Source organism: Apus apus, chromosome 1, assembly GCF_020740795.1.
Source record: "Apus apus isolate bApuApu2 chromosome 1, bApuApu2.pri.cur, whole genome shotgun sequence".
In the NCBI taxonomy this organism is placed as follows: Eukaryota; Metazoa; Chordata; class Aves; order Apodiformes; family Apodidae; genus Apus; species Apus apus.
In genome coordinates this window covers 110,509,458-110,532,651 of record NC_067282.1, presented here as the reverse complement: position 1 = coordinate 110,532,651, position 23,194 = coordinate 110,509,458, and the positions used below count along the sequence as shown (strand labels likewise).

Below are 23,194 nucleotides of genomic sequence, written 5' to 3'. Positions count from 1 at the left end.
TTTTGTTGATAATTACACTTTTCCTATTGATTAGATTGTTTCCTTGCCACATTTTAAATTAAAAGTAAAATCTAATATCTTAAAACTGACCTAAGCAGGCTAAGCATTTATTTAACAATGCCACCAATACTTGAAGACAGAAGTGTCTCAGTTTATGCTAGTTTCAGTTACTGCAGTGTCTTTCCAAGCAAGAAATCAAACAAGAAAAGAAAGGGAGATTTGCTACTATGTAACAAAACTGATATTAAGTCAGCTTTTGGTCACATCTGAAGTGTGTAGGCACAATCGAAATGTTATTAGTTTATCTGGCACTATTCCACCCAAGTAACAGCATCCATATGGCAATACCACCTTCTGCAGTCGCATGGTTTCATACACAAAAGCAGACCTTAAAGCTACTGTACACAATTAGATATGGCAGTCCAAGAGTTAAAGAGCTTCTCTACTGTAAGTTTAATGTTTTCACTTTTGTCACTCAGCTTCAGGAAAATTTCAAACACAGGTTGCATTGGCTTACCAGGGGGAAAAGGGAACTGAAACTAGACAAATTACCTTCACATATTCTACACTAAAGCTTTAAATTTCAGCTCTAATTACATTTCCTCAGAAGAAAATAGAACCAAGCTTTTCTCTTTTGCATAAAGATACCTGTTCAGAAGTAACAAAGACTAACAGCATGAATAGGCATGATGCAACAATCCTTCTCTTATGTCACACTGCATACACCACTAAGGAAGGTCTCAGTGACTACAGTAGGCTTCATGTTCTCTACCATCTACAGTAAATTGATCACTTATCAAAATCTGTTCATCTAGAAGTTGGAATGTGTTGTCTTTCTGTTAATACTACACTTCTCTTAAAAAAACATTAGGAAAATTCATTTGGTAGCAAATACTTAATAGCTTATTGATATTTTCACTATAAGTACATAACAGGTTAGCAATCTGGCCGTCAAATTCCATCTGCCTCAACACTCACCAGACACAGTCTTACTTCAAATGTGCTGTTCTGTTTGAGAGACATAGGTACAAACCAGTGAACATATTACACTTTTTGTGCTTATAGGAATATTTCTGAAAAAATTAATAATGATTTTTGCTATACAACAGGTTGCAATAAAACTCTTAGTGAAACATTAGGAGCCACTAGGAGGAAAAAAAAATCAGTACCTTTTATTAGACCAAATGACAAAGCATGACTTACATCCTGGATTTAAATGGAAAAAACCCCAAACAAAACAAAACAACTAAACAAACAAAAAACCCAAACAAACAACAAACAAGGAGGCAGACAGGCTGGAGAGGGTCCACAGAAAGGCCACAAGGATGATCAGAGGACTGGAGGACCTGCCATACAAGGAGAGGCTGAGAAAACTGGGTTTGTTCAGCCTTGAGAAAAGAAGGCTTTGGGGAGACCTTGTTCCAGTATTTAAAGGGTGGCTACCAAGAAGTTGGAGACTCCCTGTTTCACACAGAAAAGACAAAGGGTAATGGACCCAAGTTGCTCCTGGGAAGATTCTTACTGGACACAAGAAGTAAAGTTTTCACCATGAGGGCCATCAAACACTGGAATAGTCTTCCAAAGTAAGTGGTGGATTTCCCCACATTGGACAGTTTTAAGTCTCAGCTTGACAGAGTGCTGAGCCATCTCATATAAACTATATTATTACCTAGAAAGGTTGGACCAGATGATCCTTGAGGTCCCTTCCAACCTGGCATTCTATGATCAAAAACCAAAAACCAACTACATTACATTCAACAGTGCTGATTTTCTAACCTAGACCTGGAGGGACAGAGACCAAATATTACTTACAAGGCCATTTTTTTCTGGACTCTAAGAACATTGACACACCAATCACATGTGGAATGTTGTGGTACAAATATATTTGAGGGAAGAGGAGAAAAAATCATATGAGGTTTGGCAGGATTTACTACAGATGGCACAGCACTGATGTCACTACTTAACACCTATCTGGGGCTCCAAAAATCCAATCTAAACCATCACAGCTATTGCAAGCATCATGCTATAACTTCTCCATGATGTTTATAAATATATGCTTGTTAGCATCTGGGATGGAGGAAGAGCTCAGATGAGGCTCTTCTACCAGAGAACAAAATTATCTGTAATTTGTAAAGACTCAACTCTCTGAAGGTCATTACACTTCATAATTCTAGACAAAGGAGCCACTGAATAGCCCATTGAGGCATTTCTCTAGCAAAATGGAAATGCCCATTGCCATGTGCTACCTCTGAAATCCATAAAAAAAAAATTATTACTATCATCATCATCATCATCCACCAACTTTACAGTTTAAACGTAGATTGCAACTGGGATTTTTAAGAAAGATTGAGTACTTAGTTTTGAATCACATATGTGGCAGAAAAAAATAACAAATGCTTTGTATCTGCTTGAACTCAAGCAATTATCGAAGAACCATAATTTTCTAGAAAAACAAATTCCAAATTGTATTCCTTTTTAAACATTTTTTCTTTTGCAACACTTACTATCAGGAATAATACTCTGCTAAAAGTATTTGCTAGGATTCAGCTTCATGAAAAAGAAAACCTCAAGGGGGAGGAAAAAGAAGTATCAGAAAGAAAGCCTGTGCTGTTCAATCTTTAGGAGGTTAAATCCATGCTACATTTCAAACAGCAACTCCTCTAAGCCAACAGCTTTCAGTTTACATTATATTTTGCTATTTCCTCTTCAAAAACAATGAGGGGGAGCTAAAGGTCATAGTCCTAGAATAGTATCTTCACTAAATCACTCCGTCAAAGAGCAGAGCAGTCACAGAAGAGGCCACCTTAATGTCCCAGTCACTTCTGCAGGCCACAGATGCTCTTCACCCTTGTCTGCACGCTTATTGGAACCACAGTTGCCAATCAGGGAGAAATTAGGACACACAGACAGCATTTGAGAGGAAGATCCCTTGTGCACAGTTCACATGGTACACACACCTACAGGCACAGAAATAGAGAAACTGTGCAGAGGACCCCCACCAAAACCTAATTTGGAGGACAGAATGAACACTTGGCCTGGTGCTGTCCTGATGTGACTCTTCTCTGGGCAGCAGCAGAGCCGAAGCCACTCCAGCTGACATAACGCCCAAGATGTCCTCCAGGAAAGCTGGTTTTCTGTTTTTCAAAGAGGGATTGGCATGCTTCATTCCAGCTTTTAAAAAACACGACCACCAACCTATTCTAGTGGAATTTACTCAGCAGGACAAGAAATACTTTATATTCCAGTCAAAGCATTTGGTATGACCACAATTCATCACAAAAGTTTCACATTTACAGTTAGGTAAATAAAGAACAGTAAGTCACTGTGTTTGTATTTCTGTATACAAGTGGGGTGTTTCCATATGAAATATGCAGCTCATAACAATTCTGTGGTAAACAACTTTGGGCAGGTACTTCTAATGAACGTTATGAATTCATTCAGTTTTTCTTAGGCCTATAATAGTAGTTGCCTCTCACTGAATTTATTATGTCACACTTGAATCTCTAATACAACCCCTTTAAACAATATGCCACAGTATATCAGATCATCAGAGATGTTAAAGCCCACACAACTACTGAGTAAGCAAGAAAATATTGTGGTAGTTCTAAATGGCAGCAACTACATTTGTATTCCCAAAGGCTTCCTTATATACTACTTTGGATCCAACAATACATGTTAGATTTTATTGGGCCAAGTCTCCCTAACCCTTTTGAAAGAGTAAGGTTACACAGATAATCTTTGTCATTAATTTACCTAGCAATCTGGGAAGCACTTTTATTCCATGAATTAATTCATCTTTCCTGCAGGGCAAAGTGGTCTTTCTACCTTGGACAACAAACTGCTAGAATCAGACTGTTGCTACTGAAAGAACAATTGTACTGTATTTCATTGGTTCTATCAACAAGACCAGCTTTCAACTACAGCAGGTGCCCCCAGTATACAGTGCCCACAAACAAACTTACTTTTGATTCACATTATCATCAAGTTTGTAGACAATGCCCATTGTGTTAACCTGTAACTGATGTAACTGATGGCAGAGAGGGGCCTGGGAGTACTACTTCCCAGCCGGTGGAACATGAGCCAGCAGTATGCCCAGGTCGCCAAGAAGGCCAAAGGCATCCTAGCTTGTATCAGAAATAGTGTGGCCAGTGGGAGCAGGGATGTAATTCTCCCTCTGTTCTCAGCACTGGTGAGGCCACACCTCGAGTACTGTGTCCAGTTCTGGGCCCCTCACTTCAGAAGGATGTTGAGGTGCTGGAGCAGGTGCAGAGGAGAGCAACAAGGCTGGTGAAAGGACTAGAGGGAAAGTCTTATAGGGATAGGCTGAGGGAACTGGGGTTGTTTAGCCTGGAGGAGACTCAGGGGGGATGTTGTAACTCTCTACAACTACCTGAAGGAAGGTTGTAGTCAGGTGGGGTCAGGCTCTTCTCCCAGGCAGCTAGTGACAGAACAAGAGGGCATGGCCTGAAGCTGTGTCAAGGGAGGTTTAGGTTGGATATTAGGAAGCAGTTCCTCATGGAGAGGGTGATCAGACATTGAAATGGAGTGCCCAGGGAAGTGGTGGAGTCACCACACCTGGAGGTGTTTAAGGAAAGGCAGGATGTGGCACTTAGTGCCATGGTCTAGCTGATGTGGTGGTGTTGGTCATAGGCTGGACCTCATGATCTCAGAGGTCTTTTCCAGCCTCAGGAATTCTGTGATGCTGTGATTCTGCAATTCAGTGCCTCTTGGAGCCAAAATGGTCTTGAGAGTTGGTTGACTTGTCTTAACATTGTTCCTCCCCTCAGATACTAATGCATAGAAGAAGCTATCCAGAAGAAACAGAAAACATTATTTTTGGAGGGAAACATTATCATCATCATCTTAACATGAGTTCCTGCCTCCTCCAATATCTATAAAAATAATTCCAAGTTCTGAAAAGTATAAAGGATTATACCCATTGCTGGGATAAAACAGAAAAGATAAGAGGATTATAACTTAAACTAAGCAAAGACACATAATTCCCATTTGACAAACTATATATTAATAAAAACTTGTTAGTAATGCAACTCTTGTGGTTTCTAAATCATGTTCTCAGACAACCGAGAAACTAGAAAGGATATTAGTTACTTTTTCAAAACAAAAAGGAGAAATATTGCTTACAACTAAATATAGCTAGAATTATATTAAAAAATTACTATTTGGCTAAATTGATGAGAATTGCTACCAAGCAAATGTTTCAACATAAAAAGGAAGCAGGATATGAAAGCTGAGGCCATGAAAGTAACTGCTGTTTAAAACTACTCAGAAGTCCTAGTCCAGTACAATTGCCATGTGACTAGTCACAGAGTTGCCTTGGTAAGAATGGTGAATGTTGATGGACACACACCAAGCTAGAAGGCCAAATAAAAAATAGTAACTGGAAAGACAGGGAAAATTACCTTTTCGGTGTTAAGATTTAGCATCATTTAAATCCCAGGAACATGAAAAGATGATGTAGTCAACAATTTGTTCATAATCTTCATATTGTGTACTGCATAGTGTTTAATTGCAAAAACTTCAGAGATTTTACAACAGTCACATTCACCTCGTCTCATTAAAATCAGACTAGAGGCATGAGTGTAGTTACAAATATTATCTCAGATGAGCTTGGAGGATTTCACTACAGATGCCTAAGTTGTTACTATCACCATCCATCTGTGCCAAAAGTAGCAACCCTTTTGCACAGGAGGAGGATGGGGAGAATGTGACATACTCCTCTGTATCTTAGCCACATTTGCTTGAAATACTGATAAAGATGGGTTCACATTAAGTAACTAGACTGCAAAGTGGTGCACAGACACATCCTGTTGTGGTATTCCCGCTGCTGGAAGTGGCAATTTCTGCAAGAAAGGATTGCTGGCAGCAATAACTTAATACAGCCAAAATCCTTGGACCATGCTACTGTCCTTTGCAGAATAATGCCAGCTGCAGACAAATACAGTGTTTTAAAATAATTTTGAAGCTATGTTGTTCTCCTCCTGTTTCATGGAATTGTATTATTTTTAAGACAGCAATTGCAAAATATTTACCTGGGCAGCAGCTCTTGTGATCCAACCTGTCAAATGTTAAGACTACAAACCAGTACCAACTGATTCATTATAAACTGTCATGAAAGTATGTGTGGTACAGAAGATAAATACTCAGGTTTTTCTTTTTTTTTCTTCTAACCCTCTTTTACATAAATCCAAGCACTTCAATCCACAAGACTTCACATTCGGAGAAAGACCAGGCCCAATATATAACTCCTCAGCAGTTTCACAATTTGTAAGCCAAATTAAAGGACAAGTAGTATTGTTTTTCCACATACAACAGCTTGTCAGGCATTACAGGAGCTGTAAAAGCTATGTGTGTGCTGGGGCTCACAGCTCTAAGTGCAACAACTCAGACCACAGGTAATTTGCATTTCACCTCTATGGTCCAATACAAGATTTACATGCGAGCATTAAACCATTGCTACTAATCTTTAGATCATGCTGAAAAACAGCCAAAACCCACCAAAGGTATTAAAAAAAAAACAACCCTAACTTGCTCAATTATGTGAGCAACAATGGAAGGAAGGGTAGGAGTGTTTGAAGGAAGGTCACATTTGATTAAAATAATGCCTTTACCACCCACCAATATATTATATCCTGATGAATACTGAAGTCTCATAAGACTGCTGCTCATAATGCTTAGCAACTTGTCTTTTTACATGGAATTCTTTTATTCTTATTTGAGCTGTGGTAAGAGCAATAGTGCTGGAAAAAAAAATAAAATGCTGTTTTAGCAACAGAAATTACTGCATTAAAAGATTCACAAGTTCCAGACAACACTTGGGCAAATAAACTTAACTATCATATCAGATAACATGTGTTGACTCTGTCCATTAAAAAGCTTTCAAATTTCAATTTTGGTATTGAGGATGCAATTCTGGAGAAATACGTTTTAGATGGTATCTACAATGCCTCTGTTTTCTCACCTCAAATCAGTTTCTGCAGGTAATTTCTTTTGGATGTCACAATAAATGGAATTCACAAACTAACATACTTTTTCACGCTCTTATGAACAAAAAAGTTCCCACATCACAGCCATTAGCTTCTCTGTTTTGCCTTCATGGTGCTTTTCAAATTCCCATGTGTCAATTAGGCCTGGGCAAGGAGGTACTTCCATTAATTTTTTTTACTTTAACCTTCTCTTAGAGAAATTCTCTGGATTTTGAATGAGGTAAAGCCTTTCAGAAAGCAGAGGTTATGCTCCAAGTAGAAGACACAGGTCTTCTGACAGGTATCTCTGGTACTAGTGTAAAGAATTCAAGAAGTCTCCTCCACCTGAAGAAACACTTACTCTCACTTTCAAGAGATCTTTAATGCTTATGCCTAGAATAAACGTTCAAAAAGGAGATATTAAGGGGAGCTCCCCCTTAGAACAACCCTGAAAGCAAAAACTGATGCAAGTCAAACATGTATATCTGAAAGCTTGTCATTGACTTTCACTGCAAGCAAGAACAGCTTGTGACCTGATGACAGGACTGCTCCAAAAGGGAATTTGAGCTGCTGTGTGTTGGTTGAATGCGAATATTCAGCAGAGACGAGTATGGAGCAAAAGCACAAACAATACCCAGCATTTAGACAGAAGAGCCCATAGCTGCATTGAAAATGGGGAAAAAAGGAGGAGGAAGCTGCAGGATGGAGCTCTGTGGAACCCAAGTAAACATAAACAGGGGCAATGAAGCCTATTGTTTTATATGCAATCATTCTTCCCACAACCTCTTCCTCCCATCTACCCACAGTTACCAACACTGGTACTGTCTGGAACAGAACAAAGTGTGAGGACAAGGAAGCACCAAAAAGACAGATTCTGCCCAAGGCAAGAAGAACCTCCTTGGATCCTGACACAGAACCTTTCTACAGAATCCAGAGGGCAGTGTGCAGGTTAAAACGATGTAACGAAGAAAAGTAGAGAGGGTATAGATAACACTTCCACTGAAAGTTATCTACCTTGACCATTTATTCCAAAGCTAAGCTGAAACCTCTACTTCTCTCTCATCTAAGAAAATGGCTACTGGGCTCCATCCATTTGAAAAAAAAAAAATTGAATAATTTTCCCCGGTTTCAATGATCCAAGCTCTTGGAGCTAAGGAAACTGGATGTCAAATCTAATCCTACACTGCAGAGGGTCTAGAGAGGCAAAGAACAGTTCTTACATGTAAGATCTCTGCCTTGTGCTCCTTGGTTTTGGTTCTTGAGTCTGACACTGACAGACTTGAACAGACAGGAATTGAAATGCTACTTAAAATAGTAACATCCTGCTTTTAAGTTCTCCAAATCAAAAAACACTGGAACTTTAGCATTTGGCTTTGCCAGCTTTCACAAGCGTTTTTGTGGGGTTTTTTTGTTGTTTTTTTTTTTTTGATACACACTGAAGGCACCACTCTTCCCTCAGAAAATATGAAATAGGTGGCTGGCAAAACACAACATGCAACACACACCTCAGCATTTACCTTCCAGGGTACTAATTCCAATTCTGAAAAAACTCAGTGAAATAAAACAATAGTCTCTAAAAGACAAACAGCCCCTCTTCTTCCTGACAAGATATTGGGAAACCAGCTGAAGCTTTCTTGTTTCCCTAAATAGGATGCAAAATTCATAAAGCACCAACCACAATTCTGCTGTATCATACACCAAATTGTCTTCAGATTTCTGTAGATCTCTCCATCTTCATATAGGGAGTTTTGAGACTGTGTGTGTGAAGTATACAGGAAAGTTTCCTAAAAATATAAATATTGCATTTGAAAGACGGATGAAAGACAAGGAAAGATCAATTTGAAGGAAACATGTATGAAAAGCAGAGATGACAGAGCATCAGATATCTGAACAGAAAAAAAGGTGAAGAACATCTTTTCTGAGAAACAGGTCAGAAACTGTGATGTAGATTGATTGAAAACAGAAACCAAAACCAAACAAACCAACAACAAAACACAATTTAAAATGGGAAAGAAGCATAGATGAACTTCTACAAGTGATAGGAAGAGGAGCAACTGCTTTCTGACAGAATGAGGGGAAGGAACATGAAACACTCGGGAACAAACAGCACTATTTTCTGCACAACTGTGAACAAACTATCAAACATATTGTGGAGAAATACGTATTAATAGATCTCTCACGACTCCAGAAGCAGTGCATATGACTGAGTTGTCAAACTGACTAGCTCATCATGAACTAGATGGCATCTTATCTCAATCCTCCATGAACTACAATCAGATAATTAAGATGTCAGCTATTTATAGGTGCTTCACACCCCTAAACTGTAATCTTTAAAATAAGCAGCATGCTTAATGCACATCAAAGTGTGCAACTCTGAAAGGCAGTGTGAGGTAACAGAACAAAGACCATTCAAGCTGATATCAGTGGTCAAAGTAAAACTTCTAAGTGTATTTAAACTGTTTTTAAATTCAACTAAATAAGGGTATTTGATTAATGAAAAGATCAGGAGATACAAGGGACTTTAATGTAAAGTTTAAAGGAAAATTATGATCTTTCCCATTTGAGAAGAGATTATTGGATAACGAGGAAATGACAGCTGTCCAGGCAGATGAACATTGAGAACAACAGTAATAAAGTCAACAACAACAGCAGAAGTAAGATTTTTCTACCAGTTGAAAGGCTACGTCTTGTGACAGAAAGAGCCAATCTTACTTGTACACATCAGTTGGCTGTTCAAAGGTAGATTTCATCACACAGGATACTCAGTTCAAGCCTTCAGCAGCACTCAGTCAAGCAAGGAAGAAGTCATAGCAGATGTTTTTTTCTGCTGTATTAAAACCTTCCATCAATAATAGCAGTTAACTGGATTTACTATACTCGGGAATCCCGCTATTAAATACCTGCTACCTGTATGAAGTTTGAGCAGTTTTGTACACATAGCTAAACCTAGCTCACTGTGACTAACAAGACTTAACAGACTGCTATGAGAAGGAAGCAACTGAGTAGCTGGTCAAAACTCAAAGCTAACTAAAATTCAACAAAATCCATAAAAAATTTATTTCTGTGTCACTTGAAAAATGAATTATGTTGTTAAAGTTACTAACAAAAATAGCTACAAAGAACACATTTCCAACATTAAGAATACAGCTATTAACAATTAAATCAAGATAAAAAATAATCCAGGATCAGACAGAGATTAGTGACTAAACTAGTTAAAAGCTCAATGCAGCATATTACTTAGAATCTTAAAATGAGAACAAAGTTAAATGATACCCATTTCATTAAACAAAAACACAACAAACACAAAGAAGTGTATCAAATTCATTCAAATCTAGTTGGCAGTTTAAATCATTTTACTTCAGTATCAAAATATTTAATGCTGAACCAACTCTAGATGTCAAGATTACATAATGAATAACCTTTTTTTCCCCCACAATCTAGAACTACAGGTACAAAAAAAGCAAAGCTTGTAAGCTACCAAGCCACTGCTCTCAACTGTTGGCAGCTTGGTATTTCCTTGAAAAAAAATTGAAATTGAAGAATAAAGTGTGGCTCATGATATTAAGAAAAAAAATCTTTAACAGCATGAGGGCTTGCAGACATATTTTGTACTCTCCTGGAACTGGAATTGAAATTTCCATTGTATCAAAAAGTGAAGTTCCACACGTTGCTTGCTACCAAGCCACCCATCACATAGTGCCATTTTCTTTTTCTAGTTAGGAGGACCATCCACTGCCTGCAAGTACTGGTGCTCACTCTCAGATGTTCAGAAATATCCATTGTCACCAACTGCTCGATCATGCACTCAAGGCAACACCTCTCAAGCTTAACCTTGGCTAGAGAGCTTTGCTCTCTACATCCACTTCTCCTTCCCTTTGCCCAGTCCGTTAAGAGCTGATGGGAACAAAGTTATGTTCTCCTAAGGTTTGGGTTCTTTGGTAGAAGTTTTTTGAGGGGTTTTGGCTGGATTGTGTGATTGGTTTTGTTTGTTGGTTTGTTTTAAATGTGACAGTTTAAGCAGAAGAGTAAGAAATTTGTATTCAACAAACACTACAATTCTGCAGTCTCACTGAAATACAGCACCCAGAACATTTCACAGGAAATTAAAATGGCCTTGCCTAGAGTGATAGGTCTTGATATGATATTTTTCCATAAAGCTGTTGATGACAATAAGGACACATCCATAAGAAATGGCTGATGAAAAAGAAAAATATCTAGGTATTCAATCTTCATCCATAAAACTTTCAAGTAAAGTAAATAAAAATGCAAAGCAAAGTAGCTGCAAATAAGCATCACCACTCTTCCAGAGCAAGTCATTAATCCCTATGTTTGGAAACACAAGGCCAAAGCTAAAACATTTTGTATTTGACAGCAAAAAGTCTTTTTAAACATTGTCACGAGGAAACTCCAAAATAAAGGCATCTTTTTCTGCACATACTTTGAAATTTCTGGTGTGCCCTTCTACAAGAGGGAAAGAGACAGAAAAGCATTAACAGCTCTGTAAGACCTAAGTGAGATCTCATAGAAAGAAGGGCAGGAATGAGAAAAACACTGAAAAATTAAGCTGAGGTCTTGCTGCTTACTAGTTTTATATCTGTCACAAGGATAGCAAATTTTCAACACTGTACAAGCCTATCACATAAAAAAAACCCCTCTGTGCCAAGCTACCAGACTATTAAAAATGTTTCTTGTCAGTAGTAAGGATGAATCAGCAACCACAGATAGAGGATACATTTGATTTAAATCTGAGATGAGAGTTCTCACAGAATGGTTTTACACTTGGCTCAAAATGAAAAGTTCTGTACGTGTCCACTGATATTCTGTTACTTCTGCTACGTTTAACTAAAACCTTTATAAATCTAGCTATGTGGAAAGACAGTGCTACATACAAAGAGAGTCAGGCTGACACTCGTAGTCAATCCAACATGGAATAGCACCAGCAGTTGCACTGACCTCCAAGAACTTCTCCCTACAAAACCAAACCAACCAGGAAAACACTCTGGAGGGATTTCTCTGTGCGTTTGTTAGGAGACCTCATTATCAATAAAAAACACCAACATGGTGCTTAGTAAATTAACAAGCAAGTTCCTTCCTCTGCAAGCAGAGACACAGCATGTCGTGGGGATTTCTATTTTGCTGGGGGGTTTTTGGTCTGTTTTGGTTGTTTGGTTTTTTTTAAAGACAGGTCACATAAATTCACTTATTATAAATTACTTGTGGGACACTAAACATTGACTTTTTAAATATTAACAGTGTGACCATTGAAACCTAATTGAATGCAGATAGATCATTGAATTATTTGGGTTGGAAAAGACTTTCAAAGATTGCCTTATCCAACTCCTCTGCTGTGGGATCAAGTTGAATCTTGACTTGCAATACATGCAACAGATCTATATTGACATTTCTTAAAAAGCATTATTCCCTAGGGGGCTGCACACCAATGCTGACTTTGATCTTAAAATAAATGAAGAGCCTTACACTGGTTTTTGTGTGAGCTTGTTTCAACCATTAAAAATTATTTAGCTGAACAGTACAAAAGAGTGAGAAGGAACTTTTTCCTTCTGTACAATATTTCTAATTAAATTCAAAGGCAGAGTTCAAAAGGCAACTCTTTATAATAACACTATAGATTAATTAGAAGTTAGAAATATTTTCCTCATATAACTGATCAGCTTTTTATACTGCATTACCCTTGTTGCTAAAGAGAATTGTTCCGGCACTGACATAACTTCTGACATAACTTTAGACAACTCTTTATCCTATAACAGAAGCATAAATTCTCAGCAAGACACCCTCTGGAATAAAAACTGCTGTACCAATGAGAACAAAGACAACCTTTCCATCTCTCATCATCCAGGATGCTCCTTTCCCTAAGCTAAAGTTATCTTAGGAACTAAGTATAGCTGAGACATCACAACAGTCATCTCAGCATACAGCTTTTACATGGACATTATTACTGCATTCTCAAGAGCTGGCTTCTACTGATGCTTCTCAATTATCAATAATAAGGGGAAAAAAGTCGACTCAATTTGCTAATACAATCCATGGCTACTGAACTGCAGCACTGCATTTTCTCTCACACATAACGACTTAAAGCTTTTATTTTGTTTCCTCTCTGTGTGAAACAGACTGTGAGCAATTACTTTTACATTAGCTGAATTACTGATTCTTTATACTCACCTCCTCCCTTGCTCCCCTCCCCCTAACATACTCTTTCAGCATTCCTCAGGGTACAGAACAGAACGTAGATATGCCCTACAGCTACTGCATGCTTTTGCATCCAGTGAAAACCTCCACTCCCTGGTCCAGGATTTCGTATCTTGTGATTAAAAAGGAAAATCAAACCAACAGATAGGAACCATCCAAAATAATTTTTTATGAGCTTGCTCTATAACAGCAGTGTCAGAGCAAAACAACAGATAGCATCTCTGTGGCTGTTTTCTCCCCTTTGATCCCATCAGGGCTAACCCATTTTCAGCATTTCAATGACCTCTAACATTTCCGACCTGAATTTCAGCTGCTCATGTCACATTACCAAGCTCGCCTTTTTCTCCTTCTAACACATGCATCCCTTCCCCTTCAAGGGCTTCAAGGAGTCAAGGCATTATCTACAAGGTCAATGCTCATCTGCTGTATGAATTCTAATACACTGCTGGTAGAAAGATTACCAGCAGTATTCTCAAAAAAACCTCTCTAACATTTAGTGAATAGCAATTACAAAAGAAGCAATCTTAATAACATTACAGATAAATTATATTTATTGCATTAGCAGCAGTTTAAACAGAAATATGTATGCACTCAGCATTAATATAAAGATAAAACTGCTTCTCAATAAAGTGTGTTAATTATTACACATACTCTTAAACACAGGCAGAAAAAAAATACCTTCTCTAGCAGCTCTACCATAATTTTCTACACATGCATCTTTGATTAGCACAAAAAGGAACAATAATTCTGGTATTTTAATAAACCATTTAAGTATTCTCTTATTTGTCACACTTTTTGTTTCAAAAGCAACAGTTAATATAAAAAACCCCACAACCCTACAATGAGGACATTGAGAAAAGAAGAGCTACTTCAATGGGGCAAGGAGATATACCAACATACAAAAGAGACTGCAATCAGAAATTATTTCCATAATCTTATAAAAGACATAAGTATATGTGTATATGTAAATTTATTTCAAACCCCTATCTTGATCCATTTAGAAGGCAGCTCTGACAACCTTTTACGACAGGAATGTCATTATCTCTTGATTTCTAGGGAAAAAAAAGCTTTATGCCAGTTATTTTTTTATTAATTTTTTATATAGACTATTGAACACATTTTGTCACAGTTTCTGAAAACTTCACTTGAACCTAGACCACGAAGACATTCAAAGGCTGTATAAATATTGTCACCAAACAAATGGAAATCTAATCCTGAACAGCTCCAGTGTAACTGCATTGTGAGAAACAAACCTATCAATGACAACAAAAGAATTAGTATGAGTAACACCCCATATGAGGAGAACAAAGACTTTTAACAGGCTGGGGAAGATTTTTACACAACAATATCTAAATAAAGCCACACTACAGCCGTTTAAAATATTATTCAAAAAAAATCAAAGTGAAAAATCATGCTAATAATATTTCTTAGGATTTTTCCTTAATGAGCTGAAACTACTAAACTGTTTAAGGATTACAAGAACGACAAGAATTACAAGACACCTGCTATTCCTATTTAAAAATGTCTCACAGCTACTTTGCTGAAAGGTTCCAAAATCTCCACTATTCTGGAGAAAGAACTTAAAATTTGTCAAAGAGCAGTCAAGAACCACAAACACACCTACCACCTTCCATGTGCGACTTCACAAATTCTGCTAAGCTCAAGGCTCAGAAATGCTTTGTTTTACACAGGGCTGTAGAGCTGCTAAGAGTTCACCAGCTGAACCCTCCAGGCCTCCAGCTGCAGTGAGCACTCCCCAACCCACACTGCAGGGCCAAGCAAAAGCTCTGATGCAGGCGCAGCTCTGGTTTGCTGAAGGTCAGGGTGGCCCCACACGCAGGAAATGTGCTCAGAGTGCTCCCTCTGTTGATGCTTCGATAAGGAAGAGGGAGAAAGAGGAAGCAGGATGTCTGAAACACGTAAAGATAAGCACAGAGAGGGGTAAAAAGATAAAACCACAGGGGTTTACGAGGGAAGAAGGGCTGAGCTTGAGGGCAGGCGACAGAGGAAAATTTGGAAAGGGGAAAAATAGAAGAAAGGGGGAAAACAGGAAAATGGAATGCAGCTAGTACAGAACGATCAGACTCTTATACAGATTCAATTTTTTAAATTACATTACTTCCCGGTGTAATACTCCCATGGTGTGTATAAACTAGCTGTGGTATTTCACTGCAAAGCATCTTTCTCAACCGCTGATGCAGAACCACGCGGGTAACAGTCTTCTGAAATCTCGCTGGTTCAAAGGGCACAAGACTGTCTCTGGATCCAGACTCCTGGACATGGCAACAGCAGAGGGGATCAATGTGTTCTCACATAAACAAAAGCAACCTATCCTCTCCTCCCCTTTCTCAACAGAAAAGCTTTAACAATGTTTTGAAAAAATATTAAGATGAAAAAATACTGATAATGAAAGTGTTTACTTTTAACCTGGTATTTACAAACACCATGATGAAAGCTTCAGCTGCTCAGTTTCATAGCAGTATTACTATATAGGACTCCCACCCCATTTAATGCACTAAACTGTCTGCTCTGAAGATGAGCAAAGATTCCATAGCAGAAAAAAAGGTTTTCCTTCATCTGCAGAAGTTGGAGTGTCTTGACTGACACAAGAAGCTGCACAACATCAGTTGAGTTGTGATGATGGCATTTAAAAGACTGCTTTCTAGAATCAGAGTTGTACTCTTGCATTTTCTAAATTTGATAAGCAGTATGTGTCAAACCAGTTTTCCCTCAAGTAGCTACCATACTTCGTTCTTACTTTGTTTTCTGGGCCTCCAACTTCAGAAGGACAGTGTGTGGGCATGCAAAGCTCTTGGAAATGAGACTGAATATAAGTATACTTAAAAAAAAACCCAAAACAAAACAACAACAAATCCAAAACGACAAACAACCAACCACATACATAAAAAAATCTCCACCTCTTTATTTCTCAGACATTTAAGAAAGAGGACTAATCTTGTTCCCCTGTATTTGCAATTACCTTTACAGTCTTTGCCTTATCCCCCTTTTTATGTTTACTACCATCATTATTTCACTCAACTCTCCTGACAAGTCCATTTGAAGTGTAAATTAATCCACCTTAAAATACTCTTTAACTATAATGTCACAGAAGAGCAGATAAAAGCTCAGTAAAGCTCTGCTTCTTATAAGGTTTGGCATATGTGCGATAAAAAATCCTGGGGCCATATGTTGAACTTCACTATACATGTATGTGTAACATAGACATATATATACACGCATAAGCATGAACTAATAACAATATGTAGTGCCATACTGAAAATATAAACAGTTAAAATGGGAGGCACACAAATAATTAAAACATTTTGAGTCTTACTGATGTAACACACAAAGAATTCACCTGTACTTTTCTGCATCTAAAATATCTTTAAAAAATGCTAGCAATGTTAAAAATGTTTTAATAAAACCCTGTTTTCATTTTATATCTCCTAGAAAGATTTTACTTTTCTACTAATATCTTTACTTCCTTGCACAATTTTTCTATTTGTTTTTAAGCTACAAGGATCACTTGCCATTTAAAGATATGAACAACAATGAAACCATATCTATCCTCCCTCCACTCCCATTTTGCAAAGAAAAGTCTGACTGAATTACAGTGATTTGGGAAAGTCATTATCCAAATGAACTTTAAAGGAGCCAGATGTGTACAATCATGGGCAGCCTGGGGGACAGAAGGGCCTTCAATGCTAAGTTACAGTATTAAAAAACCTTTCCAGAGCTCTATCAATGCAAATTACTTCACTGTTCCTTTACTCCTTTCATTAATCTTTTGTACTGTGAAGCTAAAAAAAAAAATAAAAGCTAGCATTTGGATTAGGGATTAAGCAGAAATCAGAGAGGTCTTCCTGTATCACAATACAAAGTTAAGAAGGGGAAAAAAAAAACAACAAACTGCCCTGAGGATAACAGAAATATTATTTTTAAAAGTATTTCCTGTGACATAACCTGCTAAAGGCAAACATTGCTCCATTCAGCAGTTACAAGCCCTACACCTCACTGCTGCACTATGTTTAAAACCTTATCTATTGCTGCAGAAGTGGAAAGCTGTGCTAGCTAGCAGGCAAACCTCCCTAACAGAGTCTTCTACAACGCACCCAATTAAACGTGGCAGTCTGGGATGCCGGCCACTGTCAGCAGCATCAGAGTTCACCCAGGTCAATACAGCTGAATGAGCTGCATAGGGATGAACTCCCTTCAGCCCCAAGTGGAGGGCTAACTGAAAGTCAATAGCGAAAAGCTAGTGTTTCATCTTGTAACGTACAGGTACTGCAGCTGTGCATCTGCTCTGACAGCACCCCGCAAACTAATCCCGCAAAGAACAAAGGGACGAGTTTTTCCCCATGATATTCCCAACGTCGCCGTATCACGACGGGCAAAAACTGCGTAGAATGCCTGCCCACCTACTGCCCTGTTTTCAGCCGGTTCAGGGATGCCCTCGGGTTGCCTCGCAGCCCAGCAGCACTTCCACCGCGGCAAGCAAAGCGGGCAGCTGGGGGCCCAGGGCTTCTGAACGCCGGCGCTTGGAAGCACAGCTCACCGCTGCCTTCAGACGCGGGTCCCTGGATACACCCGGGGCTGCCTACCAACAGCAACCCGTTCCTTTTGTTCCCTCCAACCCGTCATTTTCCGCCGGGCACCGCGCTGGGCAGAGAGAGCCGCGGGCCAGCGACGCCCCGGGGCGCAGCGCTCGGCCAGCCCGTGCCCGGCACCGCCGCTGCCGCCGCCTCGCCCCGCCCCGCACAGCGGGTCGGCTCGTCCCGCAGCCCGGGCCGGACCACAGGTACCGGGCGCTGCCCAGCCCGGGCCGGGCCGGCAGGCGCAGGCTCCTGGCGCAGCCCGCGGGAGCCACCTCACGGGCAGCGGCCGCCGAGCCCGCCCAGCGGCTCCAACGGCTCCAACGACCCCCGCGCCGCGGCCCCGCTGGCCGCCCCTGACGGCGGGGCGGGCCGGGCCGGCACGTCTCCCCAGGCCGCCCCTCGCCCTCGCCGCTGACAGCCCCTCGGCCGGAGGTGCCACAACCTGCGGATACCCCCCCACACCCTTCCCGCTGGGCAGCCCGGCCCGGCGCCACCACCAGTGCCCAGGCCGCCCGGGGCTGGCTGTGCCCGGCCGGCCGGCCACCCGCCGCGCAGGAAGGCTGCCGAGCCCGCCGGCCCCGCTCGCCGTCGCCCACCCCACCGCGGCAGCCCGAGGGTGCCCGGCCCTGGCCCCCGCCCCGCCGGCGCGCTCCCCGACCTCTCCGCCTGTCACATGAAAACAATTATTGACTCGCCCGGGGGAGGCAGAAGTTAAAAGCCGCGAGGCGGAGGAGCCGGGGCTGGCGGCGGCACGCACCCCCGCCGGCGGGAGGGACTCCTCCTCGTCGTCCCCCCTCCCCAGCCCCACCAACGCGGAGCTGCCGCCTTGAACTCACCCATTTATGTCGAGCAGGGCTTTGCCTGGCGGCGGACACAGGCTGGAAGTTTGAGGCGGCTGGCCAGGGCGCAGGGGGCCGAGAGACAGCCCGGGCCGCCGCCGCGGGCGGGAGCAGAGGCTGCCGAGCGAGCCGCTCCCTCCTCCGGCCGCCGCCGCGCTCAGAACCCGCGGCGTCCGGGCTGCATGCCGCGTCCTGCTGGCGGCACCTCGGCTTCCCCCAGAGGATGCGCTCGTGGGTGTCAAAAAAAATAATTAAAAAAAAAAAATGAAAGCCCAGGCAGCGGTCAGACGGGAGAAGGGGCTCAGCCTGCAGCTCCTGCTAGTCACCCGGCTCCCCCACCGCCGCCGGGCGGAGCAGCCCGGCAGAAGCCGAGCCGGGGCGCCTAGAGGAGGCTGCCGCTGCCGCCGAGGCGCGGGGGCGGGTGCTTCTCCGCCGGTGCGGGCTGCAGGGCGGGCGCGCCAGGAGCAGCCGCGTCCCCCCGCCGCGGGTGGCGGCTCCTGCTGCTGCTGCCGCTGCTGCGGGCGGAGCGCGCGGCCGGCGCGGCACTGCGGGAAGTGTCGCGAGACTGCGCCAGCGCCGCGCGCCGCCCCGCGCCGCCGGGAGCCGCGGCGGGGGAAGGAGGGCGGGGAGCGGGGAGGGGGGCGGGAAGCGGCGGTGCTCGGCGGGGCCGGGGCTGCGGAGCGGGGGGCAGCCCCGGCGGCCCGCGCCCGCCTCGCCCCGCTCCTTGCCCCCCTCCCCGGCCAGGAGGCGGCAGCCGCGCGCGGGGGGTTACCGGGGGCGCGGGGAGAGGGGAGGGGGGGCTGCCTTTCGTTGGGTGCTGGGGGAGGAGGGAGGGCGCTCCGGGACGGGACGGGCGGGTCCCTCAGGTTCCTGGCAGCCGCCTTCCCCGCGGAGCCGCTGCCTGCTCGGACGGTGCCCGGTCCTGCCCCCGCGGCCCCGTTCCCGGGATGGCTGGGATGCGCGGGGGCAGCCCCCTTTCCCGGGTGCCTGGGAAGCGGAGCCAGCCCCGTTCCCTGGATGGCTGGGAAGCGGGGGCAGCCCCGCAGCTGACCCGCGTAACTCTCCGGCCCTGCTGGTAAGAGAAGTGGGGGAAGTCGGCAGCCCAGACCGCAGAGCAGAAAGCCACGCTCCTTCCCCTATCCCCGCCCGACCCTTCACAGGTTTGGCTCTGGAGAGCGGGAAAGGAGGAAGAAATGGAAGAAGGACAAAAAGATGAGAGAGGGGGTTTCATTTCGGAAAGAGGAGAGTCGCAGATGAGCAGCCGACTCTTTTCAGGTGTTGCAGGAAGATGTGAAACGCGCGCTGCAGTAACGCTGAGCGAAAGCGAAGAGGACATCGCTTACACCAGTAACATTGCTGCACAGAAAGGCACCTGTCAATGCCGGGGAGCTTTCTTCACAGTCGGGTCTTCTCACAGGAAAAGACCACTGGAAAAAACCCCTACACTAGTAGCAGAGAGGAAGAGCAGATTAAAAACGAAATAGTCTGGTATAAAAGACAGTATAGGTAACATATTTTACAGCACAAGCACCTTCAATATTAATGAAAGGTTAAGTGAGAAAGGGCCTATGAGCTTCAGGTAGCTGATTTGTGTATGAAGACAGAAAACTGCCAGTAACATAAGCAGTAAAATTTTTGCACTTCTCCCCCTAGATGTGTACGAGAATACAACTCTTGCCAAGTGGCACCCTTGACGATGAACAGCAGCTATTTTAAATTGTGGCAGTGGTGAACTGTTTGAGAGGGGTTAACAGAGAATCTGTCATTCGGTTAATTGCCAGCCCAGCTTAAAAGCTGGACAGAGGCTTAAGTAGTTAGAATTCCTATTCTTATTAATTTGTTTAAAGAAAACTTAAAAGCAAGTTTTCACAACTGTGGTTAATGCTGCTACAGCATGAGTAGCTAGCAGTTTCTTTTCTAATTCTATTTTTTGCATTATTCTATCTATATCTATATCTATATCTATGCATCTATTCTATATTTTGCAAAAAAAAATTTCCACCTTATTGTGATGCAATAAAGTCTTCACAGAGATAACTCATTTTTTAAGCATAAATTAAAAAAGTAAGTTCAACTACAAAAAGGAATTCTATTAAAATAGGCTGGATGTGGGTGTAGACTGACTCCAGTCCACTGAAACAAGCAAGTCTTCCATCACCTCAGTGTTGTTTTCAGGAATGCTGGGACACCAAGCCATAAACGACTAACAAAGTGTCAAGGCTGGGAGGAGAGGGGGGAAATGGAAAAAAAATGCATTTTATCTTCATACATACTCCAGAGCATCTTTGTGCCTGTCAAATGCTACCAGCCAGCCAACATTCACACATTCATACAAACCTTAATAAAACAGTACCTGTTTCCTATTTTCCACAATTCCTCATTGCAGAAGGGCACTTGACCTCTATTATCTGAAAAATTTACAGGCGTAATTCTGGGAAATCATTGGAATGAGCAGGTTTTACTTCAGCATTTCGACAAACCAGCTGAAATTGTCAAGTCATTCCAAACATGCCAAAATAGGTAGAACAGATGCAACCGGGTTTGAGAAGAATGAAGATGCTTGTTAGCATGGCAATTTCATGTTTGGCTTTCCAGTGCTCCAGCTGTGTAGTTTAAGGTGGAGGAACTGGTATAACTGAATAATTTAGTTTGGTACATACCAATAGCACTGCTTCTCTAAGAACTCTTCAGGGCTGATAGGGAGTGTTAGTAACACCAAGCAGTCAAGTCACAATGTCAGTGTTACAATGCGCATAGGAGAAAGCAAAATTGATGGCTACTTCAAATAAACTCCCAGTTTCAACTATCACTAAAAATTAAATGTTTTATCCTAAGTAAAGCAGTAGCATAGTTCAGCAGGTTGTCCTTTCCAGGAAGTGGAAAAAATAATTGTAAAGTGGAGGTAGCACTGGTGTAGCTCCTCCCAGGCTTGGCTTCCCCTTGTTCCTAAGCCAAAGGGTATCTGTAGGACTGATACAAAGCCTGGGTCCGTATGAGCACCCCTCAGCTGGGGCTTCAAAGTAACATTGCAATGTATGTGGATTATTCAGATACCTTACCTTTGTTGAATGCATACACCATAGAGATCATGATGGTATTTAGAAAATAAACTTCTCTTCACCTGTTAATGAACTGCTTAGAGAAACTAGGAAGATGTTTTTAAAGCAGTATAGATGATAATTAGCAACCTTTCTCTAAACCGACATACAATTCAGAACATGATCAGCCATACGCACTTCTGAAGACTATAGTCTAATAGTTAGGAAGCATTATGTCCTCCCTAGTATTATTTAAATATTTTTTAGGGAGGGGAAGTAACAATGCCTCCCCCCTTCCCCTTAGCTACTCTAAATCACAGAAAATTTACCACACATCAAGAAGTTTTGTTTTACTATCCAATTCAAAAATAATAACCAGATTAGGAGAATTATTAACAGTCAGGCTCAAATTATTTACATAAAGATCAATACAAATTTGGATTATGGCAAGTTTAAGTAAAAGGAAAAGTTAACTTTTCTTTTCATTAGACATTGCAAGTGTGTTCTTCCAGCTTCATGTCATTATCACTCCATTCTATTAGGGGATCTTAAAGTAACAGTTATTCTCACCTCACACCAATGATATTGTATTAAGGAAACCCTTAAAAATGCACCCTATTTTATTGAATGTAAACTTTGGTAAGTTAGCCAAGCAAGTTTGTACATTCCTCCATTCTTGCTGCTAGTTAAAAGAGAGCTTGCTGAAGGAGAAAAAAAAAATAGCAAAAGGAAAAATTGCTTCATCCTGGCTCAAACCAGGACAGCCCTTTTACAGGACAAGAATCCCAATTTGACAGAGATGCTAAGGATTTTGAACACCATGGAGGAGATGGACAGACCTGCTTTCAAAGTTTTTTTTAAACATCTATTTTATGCTAGTAATGTGGAGATATTAGGAGCTTGTGTCTTTGGGAAGGGAGCTGCTTTTAGTCAAAAGGGCGTGCCTAGAATGTGGATCAAGACTTGAATCTCAAAAAGAAGCAATAAATTAAGTCGTAGAAGCAACAGTCATATAGAAAAGATCTACACACACTACACATATCAAGAAGAATACTCTGAAAATAACACCAATATAACTACAGAATCAAATCACTGAATTATTTAAGTGAAAATTTTGTTAAAACATTTATTGTCTGTAGAAATAAAATTTACATTTATTTTATATAAACTACGTTAAACATACATATAAACATACCTACATCTTTATACTTATGATGAGGCTTTTAGACAAGGGATAACATTTGTCAAAAGCACTGTTGTGAACTCCAAAGACTACAGACTCAAAAAGCATTTGCATTTAACTCCATCTTCAGTAGTTTTAAAATGTAATTCCTTATCTGCACTTAGAAATAATTACATTAAAGATTTCTAATATTGTGTTTGTATGGGTACATACATGTGCACATACACACATTAGATGGGCCTTGGGAAACTACAAGTATAAATAAGGTCAACATCAATATATTCATCAGAAGTGGACATTAGTCCTAACCCTCATTCAACTGGAGGGGAAAAAAAAAAAAGTCCTGCTA

At 41.6% G+C, this 23,194-nt stretch overlaps 1 protein-coding gene across 2 annotated transcripts in view; it reads right to left on the bottom strand.

The window, feature by feature from the left end:
* SH3KBP1 (SH3 domain containing kinase binding protein 1) overlaps window positions 1-19,148 on the bottom strand; it is a 218,864-nt gene extending 199,716 nt beyond the window's left edge. Inside the window, exon 1 of one of the 2 annotated variants that reach the window (XM_051633386.1) lies at window positions 18,622-19,148. In XM_051633386.1, the coding sequence (XP_051489346.1) occupies window positions 18,622-18,625 (4 nt within the window). In that variant the 5' untranslated portion in view covers window positions 18,626-19,148. The remainder of the gene's footprint in view (window positions 1-18,621) is intronic. The other variant, XM_051633468.1, reaches the window with a different exon arrangement.
* Window positions 19,149-23,194: the final 4,046 nt, after the last annotated feature.